This window comes from Oreochromis niloticus, linkage group LG7 (assembly GCF_001858045.2).
Source record: "Oreochromis niloticus isolate F11D_XX linkage group LG7, O_niloticus_UMD_NMBU, whole genome shotgun sequence".
Lineage (NCBI taxonomy): Eukaryota > Metazoa > Chordata > Actinopteri > Cichliformes > Cichlidae > Oreochromis > Oreochromis niloticus.
Window position 1 is genome coordinate 54,702,202 of NC_031972.2, and position 18,752 is coordinate 54,720,953.

Below are 18,752 nucleotides of genomic sequence, written 5' to 3' on the forward strand. Positions count from 1 at the left end.
CAAAAAATATTTTAGATGTCCTATTTTATTGATTGATTGATTTTTACTTTTTATTTATTTATTTACTTCTTTATTTTATTGTGGACACATTGTAAACAACTGAAATTTCTGTTACAGATAGTGGAAAACACAGGAACCTTTCTGTCATTTAATTGTTCATCTATTACTTGGTGTAGTATGTTTGCTCCACAGTACTGAGGCATTACCTACCTGTGTATGATGATGACATTAACTAGAGAACAAAAGAGCATATCCAATATTTTGTCAGAGACATGTCAGCCTAACATTAGATAAACTTATTTTAATATTACAAACACTAAGACTACTATCCAGAATTTGTCTCTTACACCTCACATGTGCAGATCTGACTGGGGTCATCAGCTGGATGGAAACTGTCCCCTGGGCCATACACCGCCTTTAAATACATAATTACAATAGAAAAAAGAGTATGAACACATATACTTTATATTAAACATATGGCTTTCACTACTGGGAGAGACAGCAGAGAAACAGCATCTGAAACAAATGTTATGTGAATTCACTTACCAGCACACACTGGGCAGCAGGTGGGCACTCCATCCACACACACACATCATACACCCAGTGGAGTCTGCAAACTGGCTTCAACCCCCCATCAACACAAAAAGAGGGAAAACTGACTTATTGTCAAGCTTTTCCTTCTGTGATTATATATTTCATTATTCTATTTACCTGTACATTGAGGACGTACTGTCCTCATTGTACAGGTACAATATTAAAAGCCCTAAATCAGGGGTAGGGAACTTCAGGCCTCGAGAGTCGATGTCCTGCAGGTTTTAGATCTCACCCTGGGTCAACAGACCTAAATCAAATGATTAGTTCATTACCAGGCCTCTGAAGAAGGCCTGGTAATGAACCGGGGGGGTTCTGTTTTTTGGGGGGTTCTTTTTGGTTTTTTGCATGGGTGTGCTGAGACAAGTGTGTAAAGATATGAGGTTTAATCTTCAGAAGTTGTCTTTTTATTTATTTACCTCTATAAAGCTGTTTTGAGTCAAAAACACAATAGAATAAACTTACTTACTTACAATTTTACTATTGAGAGAATCTACAGCAACACAATTGCACAATTATAAATGGTTTATTCTTCCCTTAATCACAGCAAGTATTTAAGTCTATTACAAAAAAAATACACTCATTCTGAAAAGAAGCAAATGTTAGGGTACTTCAGCTTTGAAAGTCAACTCTCTGACTTGCCTCTTGTATTTTAACCACTTCTCTGCTGACATCCAGTGGCCATATTCAGTCATGGCTGAAGAGATAAACGCAATATAACCTTTTTTGATCTGGTTTAAGTGTTTTGTTGATATTAAATGAATATTCTAAGTTATTAAAACACACTAATACGATTGAAAGCTTCTAGGAACATTTATATGATATGAAAAATTATTGTTATATAGTGATATATAGTGCACATAAGATACAGATTAAACAGCCTTAAGCCGTTTTTTCCCCTTCTGAGGCTGTCACCAAAAACATTTCACATCAAATGATCCCAAAAGGTGTGTGTACACACTCCTTAATTTTATTGTTTAGGGGGTTCTGTTTTTTTGTTTGTTTATTTGCATGGGTGTGCTGAGACAAGTGTTAAAGACGTGGGTTAATCTTCAGAAGACGAACAGCTAATCCCTTGTCAGGGTCTATTAGTTGTCACACATTAATTGCTAATTGAACAAATCCCGCAGGGACGAGCTGTGTTGCCAAAGAAAATGTTCAGAATCTTTTAAAAAATTCTAAACTATCTCACAGCTTGAAATTGACACACCTACATATGACCATCCTGGACCTAATGTACTAAACAAAATGATGTTCTTGTTATGCTCTGTAATACAGGAACAAACTGACAGTTGAGTTTACCAGACACAATGTCTATAGAGGTGAAGAGTCTCAGCCTCAGAGTATCATACAAATCTCTTGAATTCACTTGTGACCCCAGTCGCTGACCTCATTGTCAGGTTCCTGTCATCTCTGATCTCTTTGGAGTTTTCCTCTTTGGCCAGGTAAGCCACGCCCTCAGCCTTTAGCCTCTGAGCTGGCATTTATCCCCGGACACACATAAGCTGCTGTCTGCTTTTTAATGTATGTGGGGAGGGCGGTGTCAATGTGTGTGTATGTGTGTGTTTTACCTGTTGCTGTCACTTTTTTTTATTTCTGAAAGCCTCAGTTTGTCTTTCTGAATCATGTTTGGTGGATTTTGAGACTCAGACATGCCACGTCCATCAGAAGTCAGGAGGATATGCAGACTGACCCACTAGCTGCAGAGGATTTGACAACAACAGGTCAGTCAGCCGAAGTTTAGCAAACAGTGTTGATGGCTGATCAGTCTTGATCTATAAGACAAACTCTGTTCAGATGAGTGTGTAAAGGCAGGCTTCTGTGTGTTTATTTTACTTCATATAAGCGGTAAAGTTGTTATTTCAGTGGGATGTGCTCACAGATCCAAACAGTTACTCAAGAGCATCGCAGACCCACAGTCAAAATATTTGGTGGTATAGTAAACAAGGTCAAACATCTAAACTTACATTTGTAAGGCAGAGATGCTGCTAAAGAATCAAGCTATTCCTTAAGTCTGATAGAAAATTGGGAGTTGTTAGTATTTCTGATATAAGACAATGTAATGAGAACACTGAAGAATAGTAAAAATGCATTCTTTAGAAAACCCCTGATACAAGAGGCATGTGAGTATTACCAGCACTGACAGAGTAGAGTTAAGATTACACGTCTGCAGATGAACTGGGAATAAAAGTAAGGAAAGCATGTTAGAGAATCATGGAGCTAAGAGGAATAGTAGGTTATTATTACATACAGTCTTTCTGATTGAAGAAACCACAACTGAAAACCAATTTAATTAACTTAAATGGGATTTATAGTAGAGTGTATTTGTGTTTGGGTATCATGTCACACTCTTAACTTAAAGAGAATAACTGAATGTGAAACACTAATAACAATGACTATGTTTAGTTAATTGTTTTTTGCTCGTTCTCTGCCTTGACTCAGGCAGAACTGGCTCCTAAGACCTAACCCAGGAATGGCCCTCACTGCACCAACTGCCAGGGCTCCAGTCTGCTTGCTGCTGGTTCTCTTGTATCTTCGTACAGTCACAGGTGCAACCACCTCACAGTCAAGCCAAAAGCTTAAATTACAGGTCACACTTAATGAAGCTTTAACCCCCCGTCTATGTGTTTAAGTGTGTGTTTGCGTTTGGTACAGGAATGTCAGGCTGGGGTGGATGTTTGGACGGCCAGAATGTATCTGCAGCAATCAAAGAAAACACAGTTTGGGGAGAGATTGTTGCTGAGTTAATGGCTGACACCACAATGGAGGGAGTGCAGTGGAGTCTGAAAGGAAAGGATGCTCATTGGTTTTTCTTGGATGGAAGCAACATCCGGCTCAACACGTCAGCTGACCGGGTGCTTGACAGAGAGGTAATGGCACTGATAACTGAGCTGTCTACAAGGCAGAAATATGTAGATGTGTAAATTACTTTTTGTAGTAGCCTTGAGCGACGCTAAGGAGACTGTATTTGGAACAAACACATGTTGAACCTCACTATCTCCTTCTGGCCCAAACCCAACCTCTCTTACTGTCATCCTCTTACATCATGGCAATTGTTAATGGGTCAACTAGATTATCTCCCTCTCTCTCAACCCAAGAAAGTCTTTCAATGCGCTGATCACTCATTTAAAAAGAAAAAATGAGATAAATTACTTCAGAAGAAAGAAGCTATAATATTTATAATACATATAACACCAACAATTCTGAATTTAATAAACATAAGGAAATGGGTTGATGTGTGAACAAATGACATGATAGCATCACACAGTTGCTGCAGATTTGTTGATTGTACATGTATGATATGAATCTCCTGTTACACTAAATCCTAAAGGTTCTCTGTTGGATAGAGATCTGTTCGCTGTGGAGGCCATTTGAGTGCAGTGAATGCACTTTCATATTCAGAAAACTAGTTCGAGATGATTTTAGCTTTGTGACATGGTGCATTATCCCGCTGGAATCAGCCAACAAAAATGGGTATGCTGTCGTCATAAAGGGATGGACATGGTCAGCAACAATACTCAGGTAGACTGTGACATTTAAACAATGATCTGTTGATACCGAGAAGCCGATTTTATGCCAAGAAAATATCACCCACACCATCACATCACCATCATTAGCATAAATTAATGGATCCATGGTTTCATGTTGTTTTATATCAAATTCTGAATGTCACAGCAGAAATTGATACTCATCAGATCAGACAACATTTTTCCAATCTTCTGTTGTCCAATTTGTTAAAACTGTGCAAACTGTAGTCTCCGCTGACAGATATAGGACTCAGTGTCTTCTGCTGCTGTAACCATCTGCTTCAAAATCCAGCGTGGTATGCTCGTCTACCTTGGTTACAAAGAGTACTTGTTTGAGTTACTATTGCTTTCCTATAGCTCGATGCAGTCTGCCCATCCTCCTGTGACCTCTGGCATTAATAAGGTATTTTATTTTCTTCTTTTTTATTGTTGATGCCAGACCAGCCCATCTGGCATGGACAACCATGCTGTGTTCAAAATGAATTAAATCACCTTTCTTCCCCATTCTGATGTGGTTGGCTGAGTAGTTTGTATTTACAGGCAGTACCTAACAAAGTGGTCAATGCATAAATCTCCACATATCTATGTGTTTATTTTAAATATGTAACTGCTGCAGTGAAAGAAATGTTATAATTTCATATTTTTTATAGCATTAAGTTAACCAAATGCAAGTCAAATCTAAGTTTCAGCAGGCACAACAAATAAAAATTATATAAATCATTATAGAATGGAAAGACTCTTTACATATTTATTAATCAACTCAAAAACTCAACACAAATCAGCTCAAAAAACTATGATTACAAAAAGTCTGTTCTTTTAAATTAATTTAAAATACCTTTATAAAAAATTAATGTTTCATGTTAGTAGACAGGTATCGAGTGCTCACATGACTCCTATGTCCCGTTTACTAAATAGAAATGGCCTAAATTAAGATTTGAAAAATAACCCTGAATATCAACTACTACTAACCAGGCCCAACCCTGCTTAGCTTCTCTATGAGTGCCTTTGATGGACTCTGGTTACAAAGTTTCTGATTTGGGAAGGGACTCCATTTGAAATGTGTGATTTTGACAGCTGTGTTTAACAATGTTATCAAATAAATGAATGAAAAGCTCTGCCTGTCGCCTCTTGTTTTGCATCTTTTAGGCACTGGGACCTATCCTAATAGCTGAATTGACATGTCATGAGGACGGCATCCTTCTGGTACACTTTCTCTCATCATTTCACTCATAATTCCTCTTTGTATCATTCCAGATTCCAAGCTGAATATATGTGTGTCTTTTTGCTGTTATTGTAGAGTGTTTACAGCGTCCTGGTGAAGATTCTTAATGAGAATGATAATTCACCTGTGTTTGCAGAAAACACAGTCCAGACTCTTATTATCAGTGAGGTATAGCGCTTTCAAAAATACACGCACACAAATCTCTGCATGTGTATATTACAATAAAAAATTCCACTGCTGCTGCCTCAAGTGCTTCTCTGCCTGTCTGTCTGTGTGTTTTCAAGCTGACTGCAGTGAATACTGTGGTATTTACTGTCCAGGCCACAGATGCCGATAATGACAACATCATTTACTCAATTGACCAGGCATCGGTAAGTTGTATTTTTCTACCTTTTAAATAAAAATTGGAAACATAAACAAACAATTTATCATTGTTTATGTATTTGCGTGTATTCCACAGCCTGATGCAGAATATTTCAAAATTGATCGACCGAACAGTGGAGAGGTGGTTCTGTCCAAGCCTCTAGACTATGAAACCAAAACTGTGCTTACTGTCACCATCTATGCCTCGGTATGTACATTTATTTAATTTATATTTCTTTAATTCTAATCACATGAGTAATTGTGCAAATATATACATATGTTACTAGATTGTTTTTAATATAAAAAATACGATCAAGATTTGATTCACTGGTTCTCCTGATTGTAAGACTGTAAGAAAAGCTTCACTGTATTTCATGCTTCATGACCAGTGTAATATATTTGGCTTGTCTTTATTTCAGGAAATGAACACTGCTGAGCACTACAATATCAGCACCAGTATCACCATCACTGTCCAAGATGGAGATGACCAATACCCACAGTTCCTGCCCTGCACGTGGCTTTTCCAGGAGGAGACTAATCAAATCTGCACCAGCCCTGTGTACACGGTCAACGTCACTGAGGGGGAAGAGGTCAGGTGCTAAACCCTCCCTCACAGATGGCACACACATGTCATCAGAGCAGTGCGTGGCTATCAGTCGCTCAGAGCTTGGTAAACTTAAAGCTGACAAAGTCCAAAATGTTTGTTTTAGCAGATCAATACACCCAAGATAATACTCTGAGCTTTATTTTCTTTAAAAAAAAAACAAAACAAAGGAAATTAAATCAAAAAAACGCTTCTATGTAATGCTGAATTTCCTTTATTTTTTATTTAGATTCTATCAAAATTTTTAATGTAATCTGGCATTTTTGTAATTCCCTGTTCCAGTTCAAATAACATTCAGATCCAGTGGCTGGGTTAGTATTTTATTGAAGCTGATTTGAACAAATATGTATAATATTGCAGGACATTTTGTTGGACTTTTCTCCTGGTCCCATTCATGCAGTGGATGGAGACAGCGGACTCAACTCTTCACTGAGTTACGCCATCCTGTCAGGTAAGATAACCAGCAACACAAATCAGGATTTAAAAATGTTCTGTGTTTGTATCTGTAACTGGGTTTTTCTTGGTTGCAGGAGATGATGATGAACATTTCACGATGGACAGGCTGACAGGTGAGATGAGGCTCACTCAAGGGGTGAGAGACAGGCTCATAACTCCACTGCTGCGTCTTCAGGTCATGGTAAGGCTCAAACACACTGTAAGTGGCAGCTTTAAAATATATGATGTCTCCTTTAGTACCAATCTCATTACTGTGGCTTTTTGTCTCTATGTCATTCACCCAGGCATATCAGGATAACGACCCCAGGAAGTATTCTGTTGCTACAGTGTTGGTCCGAGTTCTGGCAGCGAACCAGTTTTCTCCAGAGTTTGACAAGGCTGAATATCGTGGCTTTGTAGTGGCAGGAAGAAGTCCAGCCTCTCTGGTCGATACTTACGGCAGCAAAGCACTAGTGCTACATGTACACGACCAAGATTTTAACCAAGTATGCACTGTGACATGCACAGATACAACCATGCTGCTGATGGTCAGTGCAGTCTGTAATAGGTCACCTTTTTTCTTCAAAAACTGACAGGGTTTCAATCCCATGATCTACTTCACCTTCAATCCCACATCCAATCACACAGACACCTATCAAGTCACACAGGAGGGGCTCCTGATAGCCAAGACCAGCGAACTCAAACCAGAACAGGAATATGTTCTGGAGGTGAGCCTCGAAACTGTACAAGCTACAAACCTTACATTGTGTTACATTTAGCACTTTTTAAACAACTGTTTGAATTGAATCACACATTACAGACAATTTAAATAAAGTAGCATAAAATAGTTCATATATTTTCAATAACATTGTCTTTGTATACTAAAATTGTAGAAACACAGTAAGAACCAGTGGGGGGAAACGTAACCAATATGTAACAATGTAAAATTGATTGGCTAAAATATTACAACCAGTGTCTCCCTGTAGTTACTAATAACATAGGCGAGTTTATATTAGGTCTATGTGAATCATGTTTTCTGTGTTCCACTTGCCCTCTGTCTTCCACGAAAATCTCATAAAAGATGCATGTAAATAAGATGATGATGTCATTAAAATACTTTGCAGGTTATGGCTGTAGATCAGGAATCAGGTGATGCCACATTTGCTACCGTAGTTGTGGAGGTGTTACCTGAAGGGCAACCAAGTAAGGTGACCCATCTGCACACTTGTATACACTGCTGATTGCTAATAATCCTGCAGACTAAAACAGGCTCTTTATGTTTTACTTTGTTTGCCTCAGTCCCCTATGGTCCACTGCGAGGTGATCACGTGATCGGCTGCACAGTGGGTAAAGCGTTGTTTCTGTGCATGGTGTTTATGACTGCACTCGGATGTGTCATGTCTGTACTGATGTGGCTGAAGAAGAAACAGAAGGGAAAGAGAGGCCCATTGGAGAGAGGCTGTGTAGCACAAGGCAAACACCCCAATGTCGTAAGATAATTTATGACTAAAATATTTACTAAAATTAAAATTAACATTGTTTTATTTGTCTGAATGTGATCCAAAATATTCTTGCATTTACTCCCACAGAGCTTACGGTGGTTCCAGCTGGTGAGTGGCTTGTTTGTTTTGTTTTGTTTTGTTTTGTTTTGTTTTGTTTTGTTTTAGAGTTATCAGTATCCTCACCATAATTTTTTTCCTTTAGTAAAAACTGCTTGTCCTTTTAATGTTATTTTTATAGCATATTTATCTTCTATTCAAAACCAACTAAGAGATTTAATTACAGTTTTACATCTGAACTCTTCTAATTCTGCTAAAAGTAAATGATCAGGTTTTACAAAACTGAATAAATAATAAAATTCATGTAAATACAAGATACAACTTCCTCACTAGTTCCAAAATTTCCGACCCCATCTCATGGCCTTCATCTGCAGATTTAACTCAAACTTCCTATTACAGAATAACACACACAAAGGATGTGGTCAAGAAATGTCACATGGACCCTGTTTGTCGAATCTACTATTTCTAATGTCAAAGTTTATACAGTATTTAAATATTCAGAGTACTTTATAAGTCTGTGAGACTCGAGGGCAATCTGCATATTCAAATAATCTTGCTCAGGATGATTTGCTTGCACCGTCTTTGTGTCTCTGTGCAAAAAGTAGCTTTATTCCTCTGTGTGTTGATCTGATGAATGTAATCACTCCTCAGATGAGTCATCATAATACTATGTCACAAATGGAGGAAGTACCCTACAGCAGTGAAGAATATGGAACTTACAATCCTTCCTTCAGCTTTACTGAAAACCCAGGAATCTACACCCAACAAGGATGTACCGCCTGCCAAGAACCCACCCCACCCACAGATACAGCTGTACCTGACACCAGCTCCATCCCTATTGAAACTGTAACCTTCAACAATAATGTTTCTACACCAACCAACATATCTTGCATTTCACCCACTTTTACAGCTCCTGCAAATGTGAGCCCAACAGATAAAACTCAGGGTGCTGCTCCACCCAACGAAACCCCTGGTATCCCACCGGAATTAAACCCGGAGTCTATCGAGGAACAATCTAACATCAGCCCAAGCCCTGAAACCCATGATGCTGATACAACTCCACCTGTAACATGCCCGGATATGCAAACAGGCTCCAATGATGATCTTGTTGACCCAACAACTAGCCCCTCCTCTCAATCCAGTATTCCATTCAGTCGTACCCGAATCGCTTCAGCAGAAATTGACAAACCCTTTCGTAAATCTCGTGTGAAGACGCCCTCATATTCGCCTTTATTGTCCACATCCATCCCCAGGCAGACAAGCACACCCCCACCCACCCCAGAGGATGTCCCTTTAAAAGCCACATTGATACATATAGAGACCTCTCCCACTGAGACGCCACCAGAAACACCAGAGCGAACGGCGGTAGCTCTGAGCACAGAGGTGTACCAACCCTCTACGTCACTGGATGAACTAGAATCAGAGCGTGGCGACGGGACAGCAGACGGCAACAGTCATCCTGAGCAAAGAAGGGCATCGACAAACTCGGGAAACACCCAAGATGACCGCGGGGTGGGGGAGGATGATGATGGTTTTCTGGGAGATGAAGATGCAGACAAGAACAGTGAGTGTGAGGGTGAGTTAGAGTCAGACGAAGAAGAGCTGCTGAGAGTGATGGCTCGTTGTAATCCCATTTTTATCACATTTAGTAAGTGATGTCACTATGATATCGCAGGCGCTGAGAGTGACTGGGCGGGCGACAGAAGATGGAGCAGGTAAGACGAAGATGGAGAAACCATGGAGAAAGAAAGAAGCACTAAAGGCTGGCTCTGCTGTTCTGAAGGCATAAATGAAGACTGGGTGTATACACAGTGCACTTGAAGGGCCACGTCAAAAAAGGCCTGCATGCGTTTGCTCTAATAAGCTACAACATTAAAACCAAAGTGCAATGTTCTCCTTGGAAATCCTGAGTCCTGTTGCTTTGACGGTGCCACTCACCCAAATAGTTGCATAGCTGCAGATTAAGGAAACCTATCCAGTGAGATGGCGCTCCCCAGCAGCAGTGGGCTCCCTAAGCAGAATGATGCTCACAGAGGCTCCCACAAACATGACAAAGAGGCTAAGTTAATGACTTGGACTCTTCACATACTAATCTTACTGAACATCTTTGACGTACCGAAGACCTAGAGTCACTTTTTCTGAATAATGTTTTAGTAACACAAGAGGAGCTTCCATGATATTTTGACACATGGTTTTAAAGTTGTGGCTTATTAGTCTATATGTAAAACAACATGTAACGTGTCACATGTAGCATGAAATACACCATGCTGATTCATTCATAACACATACATTAGTCATAGTCTAAATAAGATAATAAGGATACCATGAAAATGCAATACAAATAAAGAACACAATGTTTTAAAACAAATATTTGCATAAATTGAGATTTTGTTTTCCAAATATTTCACACTAACAACAGAACCAAATATACAAGCTTATCCTGAATAACTTTGATTGTTTGTGAAATATATTTCAAAAAGGAAAATGTACACAAATCTCAGTGAAACGTGCTGCTAAAATTCCATCCAGACTGAATATGGGGGGTCGGTGGTGTTGCTGTGGGTGTACTATTAACCAGCAAAACACTTGCTTTAATATCAGAGGACTATATAAGGCTTTAACATTTAAATCCACAGGGATAAATGCAGCTGCAGTTTATGAACATGTTGTGGCAAAGAGCACAACACACACTTGATGATGATCGTTTATCAGTAATCAGAATGTTCAAAGGGATAATCACAGCAAATGTCTGATTTTCTGACCACATTCCAGTCAGTGACGTCTTTTTGCAGCTGTTAAAACCCGAGCAGCTGCCATCACATGACACGAGTACAAAATCTACATTTAAAGTCACAGTACAAAGCACAGCCACATTTGAATGGCCACTTACCCGTGCATTTAAGGTTCCACGGCATTATTATTTATGATGAGAAGAGATTTACACTTATGAATGTAACTTACAACATAAAATTAGTATAAAATATGTGTACATTCATCACGGAACATCAGCTTGAAATCAAGGAGAACAGGGGAGTACATGTTACAACAGGCATGGACACATCTGAAGGTTTAATCTCTCAGTATTTCAAACACGCAGCGCCATCAGTACCCAATCTGTTCATCTACTCTTAAAGGCTCCATTCTGATGGACCTTTTCAGATCTATGTCAACATACACTGCATGTCAGTGGGAAAAAAGCCAAGGAACTTCTGTAGATCCTTATCAAGCCACAGAACAGGAGAAACTATTTCCTGGTAGGAAAATGGCTTCATAAACTGTGATATGGGAAAAAAAGAAAAAAAATTCTACAACCACAGGGACTCTTCCTACAGTTAGCTATACTGAATGCTCTTTTAATTTAATTACAGAAGCTACTCTAGCACAGGAAGCAAGCTTTGAATTTGCCAAACAGTATTTTAAGGACTTGCTTGCTTTTTCTGATTTGACAGGACAAAACTGAACTCATTAGAAAGAACTGCAAACACAGCATCGGCCAAACACTCAAACTGGTTGATGCAATCTCTACAGTGAAAAATGCTGATGGCAGCCTCGTGCTATTGGGCTACTTCAGAAATAAAGACAGGTCAGAAGTGGCCATAGTTTAACTTTCAGCATGGTGTGGCTAAAGATATGGTTTCAGTTTTTGTCGTTATGGGCCACTGACAGATGGTTATAGACACTAGAAATCTCAAGATACAAAAGGTGAAAGGCTGTGCATACTGATTCTTCCGTTAGTAAGTTTGTCAGTGTAGCAGGCCAGCACTCAGTCTTGAGTATTCTGCAGATAAATCCTGTTCTTCTCACATTTTTATACATCAATGCAGGATAAAAAAAAATCATTTTTCTGTAAAAACTTCAAGGTTGAGGCTCCTAATGAATAGCATCAGGTAAGTGAATGTGAATCTAAAGATCACAAAGACCTCAAAAGAAAAGAGCTGCTGAATAAATTGTTAATATTCATCACACCCCATTCTGAATAGTTTGTGACTTTGCCACATTCATTAAATACTGTGTGCATTCAGCTCAGTTCTGACACTTGCATATAAAAACACCAACATTAGTATTACAGTGAGCTCAGAAGGGAAAATAGATTTGTCTGAAAAAGGTGGAAGGAAGACAACAGCCAACAACAAGCAGGTCAACATTCTAAACCGTGTTTTCCCTTCACTGTTAATACAAGTGCTGATATTTTTCAGCTTCCACTTAATATGATGAAATGTTTTATAAGATTATTTATTAGGAATGTGAAGTTTGTTGAAGACAGTAACTGAGCAATTGGTATGTTTAGCTTTCCAGAGAATAGCTGTTATACAGTGGAAAGCTTCTGACAGCTACATCAACACAAAAGAATAAAGAAGCCAAAACACTCCTTTTTTTATTTTAATTTTTATTGAGACTTTGTTCTCAATCACAAAAACTGGACCTGATTGTTAGAGTGCTCACTTTGCTGAACAACGTATTTACAGTAAAGTCACTAGTGAAAGGCTGTTGCTGCAGTGAGCTTGTAAAAAAACAAAAAGTCATATATAATACCATAAAAATTATTAACAGTGGTTATAAATGCTAGTAGTGATAGTACAAACATGACAAACATATCTGGGAAAGAAATGCTGAAACATCATTTTTTTCTAAACTAAATTGCTTACAAAACAGGACAAAGATTTTGGTTGGCACACAAATTAGTTCAGCTGAATCAAATAAAACTGTAACAATAAAAGAAAAAAAAAACAAGTCATCAAGAATACAAGTAAATATGTACACACGGATTCACATGCACGCACACGCACTCACACTAATGAGGTGATGAGATAGAAGAAAGGAGGCAGCATTGAGGACGAAGCATCCATCAGTCCCTAAATTCATCTGTATTCCTTCAGCTAACACGAAGCACCTCGGTTGGGATGTGCAGATTTTGTTAACGTGGAAGGTTTAGGCCCAGCTTAGCAAACAAAGCCTGGTCCAACTGATGATACTGTATTGCACTCGACCAAATGGTCTTCATTGCCACTGGAATTCAACATATACCTCCTTGTTACAAACAGCTGTTACTCCAGCATCACAATAATATGAATAATTGAAAAACAAAGTACAAGTAAAGTTTAGTTTGAGCCCAATTACAGAGCAACGGTACAAATTCTGCTTTATGTTTCAGTCTAATGCACTACAGAATGACATGCTGTGACAAGCTGCTCTGTAGGCTACAAACTAAAACTCTGTTCCATGAAGCATTTTGCAACAAATCAAGGCTATGCAATGAAAATGTCCTCTCAATGAAAATAATAACTGATTGACAATATTTGTCCTTTACCTGACATGGGCAAAAAAAAGGGTAGTGTATGGAAGCAGAGCAAAGGCTGGCATTATATATCCCAATCTGAGGCATTGCTTAACATGAGCTCACACTGGCCGATGGTGTGCAAGTTACTTAGAATGTTAGTGTGTGTGTGCGCAATGGGACACATTCAAGAAATCAAATAAATTATTGTCTGTGGCATTCGATTAGGCAAGCTCATCTTGTTTAAAAAACACTCCACGGCTAAAAGGTGGCACACAAGAAGAGCACACAGTCTTTGGAGGCAGGCGGATTTTAGAACTCATCGTGTCGAGTCAGCGCCTCCCCGAAGTCGGTCGCCTGGCTGCCCACAAACAGATCATACTTATCCACAATTTCAGCTTTGGTGAGACGGCCGTCCTGACAAAAGAAACACAAGAAACCATCTGCTTTAGGCATTTAGGCATGCTTTAGGCCTATATGTCTGAACTAACACAATTGTCTGCCTTTCAAGCTATTTTAAAGGCCTACAATTGAGTTTCGATTACAGATACAGCTAGTATTTTCTGAACACTGGTATGAGCTGATCATGATCTTGCTGAATGGTCTGGTCTGGACTAGTGTTTGGGATCACATTTAACAATTTACTAGGTAAAGTCAAATTTGCTACAACTTGAAAATTTCACAACCAGTGTGGGCATGAGTCCACTTTCACTTTCTCTACCTATACTCATGGTGCAGATAAAAGTAACGTCACAAGGAACAAAATGAAAGAAAGAAGTAATTCTGACATTTTACAGTACTCACTTTGTCTGCATCAGACTCATAGACCAGATGCTTGGCCTCAGCCTCAGCATGGTCATAGTCACTGGGCAGGATCCAGTCTCTTGTCTCCTCCTTGTCCATCTTCCCGTCCTTGTTTTTGTCTCTGAATTCAGTAAATTGCTCCCTCTCAGTCTTCACCCACTCAGGTTCTGAGGTGTCTCCCTCCTGGTTGTACATGTCACCTATACCACAAACAGACAGGAAGACATTGAGTGATGGAGCAAGTGCTAAAAGTGCAACGTGGCCTATAAAATATAATAAAACTTAATATGTGTGTTGGTTTGCCTCCTCAATCACCAAAAATCTTTTGGTACAAACTAATAATGGTGCTGTCAGGCTGTCAGAACTCACCTATGTACTCATCCAGATCAATTAAGCCATCGCCATTCTTGTCAATGTCTTCCATGGTTTCCTAAAAAAAAAAGAGTACATAGTGAAAGGATAAGGAAGATATCCAGTTGGTCTCAGTATGTAGCACCTTTGTGAGTGTGTCTCTCACCAGCACTACGATGTCTTTCATGTGGTCATACTCCTCAGGGTGAAGGAAAGCTGTAAACTCCTCTTTGTTAGCTTTCATGTCATTGTCCTGGTCAGCCATTTTGAATCTCCTCTCATCACGAGCCATCATCTGCCTGTAGCTGAAGCCATCTTCAGGGTCGGGATCATCTGCGAGTTAGAAGACACAGCATTTTTCAGTGTGAGTCCAAGAGTGGCAAAGTACTTTTGTCTATAAAAATAAAGGTAACATATGAAATGAAAACTATCTGCCTGTGTACCCAGAATGTATCCATAAGTGGCATTCTTGTATTCCTCCCAGGACACCACGTTATCCCCGTTGAGGTCATGACTCTTCCACTGTCGATCCACATCATCATAGATCCACCTCTTCTGTGCGTGCTTGATCCACTTCTTCATTTCCTCAACAGTCACGTAACCATCTTTATCCTCATCTATACGCTCAACCAACATACTGGAAAGAAAGAGCAGAAAAATTAGAAAAGGTTCATTTTTTTCCCCCCTAACGTTTTGTCATCTCAGATAAGCATGATCAAAATTTACCACAAGAATTACTTTTTCAACCAATTTTGGGAATCATTTGTATCAGCATAATTCCCCAAAGTATTCAGGTAATTACAAACATCCCCAATGACTTTAAAAAAAAGCAGAAGACAGTGTTGTTACCCGAGCCTCTCCTTGCTCTCTTCTGGTGTGAGCTGGTCAAAGGTCTTAGCCTCTTCCTGTCCCAGAAAGGCTTCATGGTCATAGTCAAAGTTCTCCGTATCATCGTGCTCTCGGTTGCTGAGAGGTTCATCGTGGTGCACACGGTCCTTCTTGTCTGTGGGTTTGCTGGTGGCGTAAACCACACAGAGAGCAAAACACATGATGAGTGGCCGCAGCTCCATCCTGTGCATGTACAAGCCCCGTCTAGATCAGGAGTTTGGAGGGGAGAAAAAAAGTCACCAAAAAGCCATTGCCATCCTCCTAAACCCATTTCTTTATCATTGCATGAAAGCATACAGTCATTACTAATCCTGCCTTTTGATTTCATTCATTCATTGCTGGTTGCCACTGTATGACTCAAAGGGCAGCCAAATACCACAAGTACTGCTAATCTTTCACAGGTTATGCAACCTCTTATTTGTTCTACTGCTGCCCCACTCATTGTTATTACCATCATCTACTCGACAGTTCCCAGCATATTAACACAGTCATTCCACACAATAAAGTATTAAACTAAAACATGTCAGTGGAGAATATGAAAAAAAATCTCACTGCATTTTAATGGAGGTATATGATGACCACATCATGTTAAACCGACTCATGTGAGTAAATCACCAGTAACGCTACAAACTAAAACATTATTCTCTTGAAAAATGTAATACTTACACGGTTATTGTCTTTTACTGTGCGGCGTAAAGCTTGGTATACTTAATAAACTGGCAATTGAGTACAGATTTCCCCTCAAAACATGCTGCATGATCTTTTGCTCCAAACATCCACAAATTTTAGCTTTTAAGCAAACTTATGAGGTTAACTTTTTAAAAGCTACCTGTTCACATATCTAAAAGACCTTTGCAAGTTTACCTGGCAAAAACAAACCTAATAACGGTTTTACAAAGTTGCCGGATTGCTATCTCATATATTCTAATTTTTGGTAATTTTATCATCCTGTGATCAAAAGAAGCTCACCATTATACTGGCTTTAGCGTGGCAGGTGACATAATCATTTTTGTATCTCGACAATGTAAACCTTGCCTATTTTGTATTAAAGTTAGAAGCAACAGTTTGTGACCGTTATTTCTAAGACCGTTACCATCCATACCAAGGTGAGGCATTAATAGCAGACTGGCTAACCCAGGATACCGCTAGTTTTTCCCCCTATTAGTCTTGCGATTTAAAGCGCTCGATGCAGATAAGTGAGCACCATCATAACGGACCACTTTATGTCACTGTAGGAGAAATACACTTTGCCATGTTCTTTTAGAGATTTTATCCAATTTATTTTGTGTACTCACCGGTTTCTTCTGCAAAGTTCGTCGCTGTAGCCTTACGTCCGCCCCTCGGAAACACACCCATGCACTTCCTGTGCTGGAACAAAAATCAACCAATCAGGTTACGAGAAGTCGAATGCGATGTCGCTTGTTCATTGGTCCACTTCAAGAGAGCATCGTTGATTGGATTGGCCGAGAACCGCCACGTCCTCAAAGGCGACAAAACACACTTCATTCATAAATGCCACTGTCAAAAAAACTACAAAACCATCACATTTTGCCTAAACATGTCGCTTATTATTTAAATAAATAAATACATTAATTATATATTTTTGTATAGTATTAATGTTGTTACATTTTATTGATTCCCAAAGGGAATTTCATCTGTCAAAGACAGAGGCTACAAAAATGAAGAGAAGCTTGGTTATTACATATTCAGACGCATAAAAGAAGCAGTCACATAAACAAGCACAAGTAAATAGAAGTCGTTTTTTTCTTTCTTTTTTTTTCTTTTTCTTTTCTTTTTTTTTTTTTTTTACAAAATAAACAATTTTCTAACCATGATTATAAACCTTCAATTTGTAGCCAAAAAGAAATGAAAAAGAACAAAATGCAATAAGGCCTGCAATAAAAAAAAATCTGCACTTGAAAATAAAACCCAGTGAGAGCAACTATTTTATTAAAAATATGAAACTACCGGTACTAATTTTTACCACTATATATTGTCATCAGAGTATCCAACTATCCATTTTTTCTCTACTCTTTGAAAACAGGGTTGTGGGATGCTTGAGAATATCCCAGTTTATAACGGAGGCCAGAGACTCCGTGGAGAGGTCACGAGTGCATCACAAGGTCAACACAGACAACCATTCAAACTTGCATTCAAACCTACAGTCAATTAGGATCACCTAACATACACTTTGGATGTTGGGAGAAAACCAGAGTATCTGGTTACAACCCAGGCAGAAAGATTCAAACATAGGACCTTCTTGCTGTGAAGCAACAGTGCTCTTCCAACCCCTAGTGCCATCCAAATAGTAGGTTTGATCAGAAATATGAAAGCCATTATATTTTAAGCCATATTCCCTTCTTAATTCTTTATATGTTTATGTAGCTCATTGGAGAAATAGCCATTTATACTGCTTGTTTTGTCTTCCTTTGCTCAGGAATTTTCATTATTCTAAATTCTAAGCTGAATGGGTCTGACCCAGTATCTGTATATATATGTATATATGTCCATCCTATAAAGATGTGATGAGAATTAATATACAGGTGCTGCTCATATAATTAGAATATCATGAAAAAGTTGACTTATTTCACTAATTCCATTCAAAAAGTGAAAGTTGTATAATGCATACATTCATTCCACACGGACTAATATATTTCAGGTGTTTATTTCTTTTAATTTTAATGATTATAACAGACAACTAATGAAACCCCCAAATTCAGTAACTCAGAAAATTAGAATATTACTTAAGACCAATACAAAGAAAGGATTTTCAGAAATCTTGGCCAACTGAAAAGTATAAACATGAAAAGTACATGTACAGCTCCTTTTGCTTGAATAACTGCTGCAATGTGGCGTGGCATGGATTCAATCAGTCTGTGGCACTGCTCAGGTGTTATGAGAGCCCAGGATGCTCTGATAATGGCCTTCAGCTCTTCTGCATTGTTGGGTCTGGTATCTTCCTCATCACAATATCCCTTATTTTTTATGGGGTTAAAGGTCAGGTCCATGGTCCTTAAAACAGGTACTGGTAGCTTTGGCACTGTGTGCAGGTGCCAAGTCCTGTTGCAAAATTAAATCTGCATCTCCATAAAGTTGGTTAGCAGCAGGAAGCATGACATGCCCTAAAATTTCC

The 18,752-nt window shown here is 38.9% G+C and overlaps 2 protein-coding genes across 6 annotated transcripts; one reads left to right on the forward strand and one right to left on the reverse strand.

The window, feature by feature from the left end:
* The first annotated feature begins 1,440 nt into the window (after positions 1–1,440).
* On the forward strand, positions 1,441–10,669 carry LOC102078439 (cadherin-related family member 5). 5 transcript variants are annotated; one of them, XM_019361546.2, is made up of 17 exons: positions 1,441–2,315; positions 3,034–3,140; positions 3,247–3,461; positions 5,265–5,321; positions 5,416–5,508; positions 5,625–5,711; positions 5,801–5,911; positions 6,123–6,293; positions 6,668–6,758; positions 6,838–6,944; positions 7,048–7,248; positions 7,339–7,470; positions 7,867–7,945; positions 8,042–8,232; positions 8,332–8,352; positions 8,953–9,865; positions 9,977–10,669. In XM_019361546.2, exons 2-17 carry the CDS (start codon positions 3,065–3,067, stop codon positions 10,018–10,020), a joined length of 2,589 nt encoding a protein of 862 aa, XP_019217091.1. In that variant the 5' UTR covers positions 1,441–2,315; positions 3,034–3,064; the 3' UTR covers positions 10,021–10,669. The 5 variants fall into 5 exon arrangements, with proteins under 5 accessions (XP_019217091.1, XP_019217090.1, XP_025764276.1 ...); XM_019361545.2 differs by having other exon boundaries at positions 1,441–2,036; positions 2,195–2,315; positions 8,953–10,669; XM_005470825.4 differs by having other exon boundaries at positions 1,442–2,315; positions 8,953–9,877.
* Positions 10,670–12,862: 2,193 nt separating this feature from the next.
* Positions 12,863–17,071, reverse strand: calub (calumenin b). Its single transcript, XM_003440391.4, has 7 exons — positions 16,915–17,071; positions 15,581–15,823; positions 15,175–15,368; positions 14,898–15,064; positions 14,750–14,810; positions 14,381–14,580; positions 12,863–13,993 (listed from the first exon to the last, which is right to left on the reverse strand). Exons 2-7 carry the CDS (start codon positions 15,808–15,810, stop codon positions 13,889–13,891), a joined length of 957 nt encoding a protein of 318 aa, XP_003440439.1. The 5' UTR covers positions 15,811–15,823; positions 16,915–17,071; the 3' UTR covers positions 12,863–13,888.
* Positions 17,072–18,752: the final 1,681 nt, after the last annotated feature.

Excerpts from the sequence above, each read along its gene's own strand:
- calub (XM_003440391.4), bottom strand. The coding sequence starts at position 15,810 with ATGCACAGGATGGAGCTGCGGCCACTCATCATGTGTTTTGCTCTCTGT. Across the intron at positions 15,369-15,580 it reads GAGAGCAAGGAGAGGCTCGG|TATGTTGGTTGAGCGTATAG; the intron begins GTAACAACACTG and ends CTTTCTTTCCAG. Across the intron at positions 14,811-14,897 it reads TGAAAGACATCGTAGTGCTG|GAAACCATGGAAGACATTGA; the intron begins GTGAGAGACACA and ends TTTTTTTTTTAG.
- LOC102078439 (XM_025908491.1), top strand. The coding sequence starts at position 3,065 with ATGGCCCTCACTGCACCAACTGCCAGGGCTCCAGTCTGCTTGCTGCTG. Across the intron at positions 6,294-6,667 it reads ACGTCACTGAGGGGGAAGAG|GACATTTTGTTGGACTTTTC; the intron begins GTCAGGTGCTAA and ends ATAATATTGCAG. Across the intron at positions 6,945-7,047 it reads TGCTGCGTCTTCAGGTCATG|GCATATCAGGATAACGACCC; the intron begins GTAAGGCTCAAA and ends TCATTCACCCAG.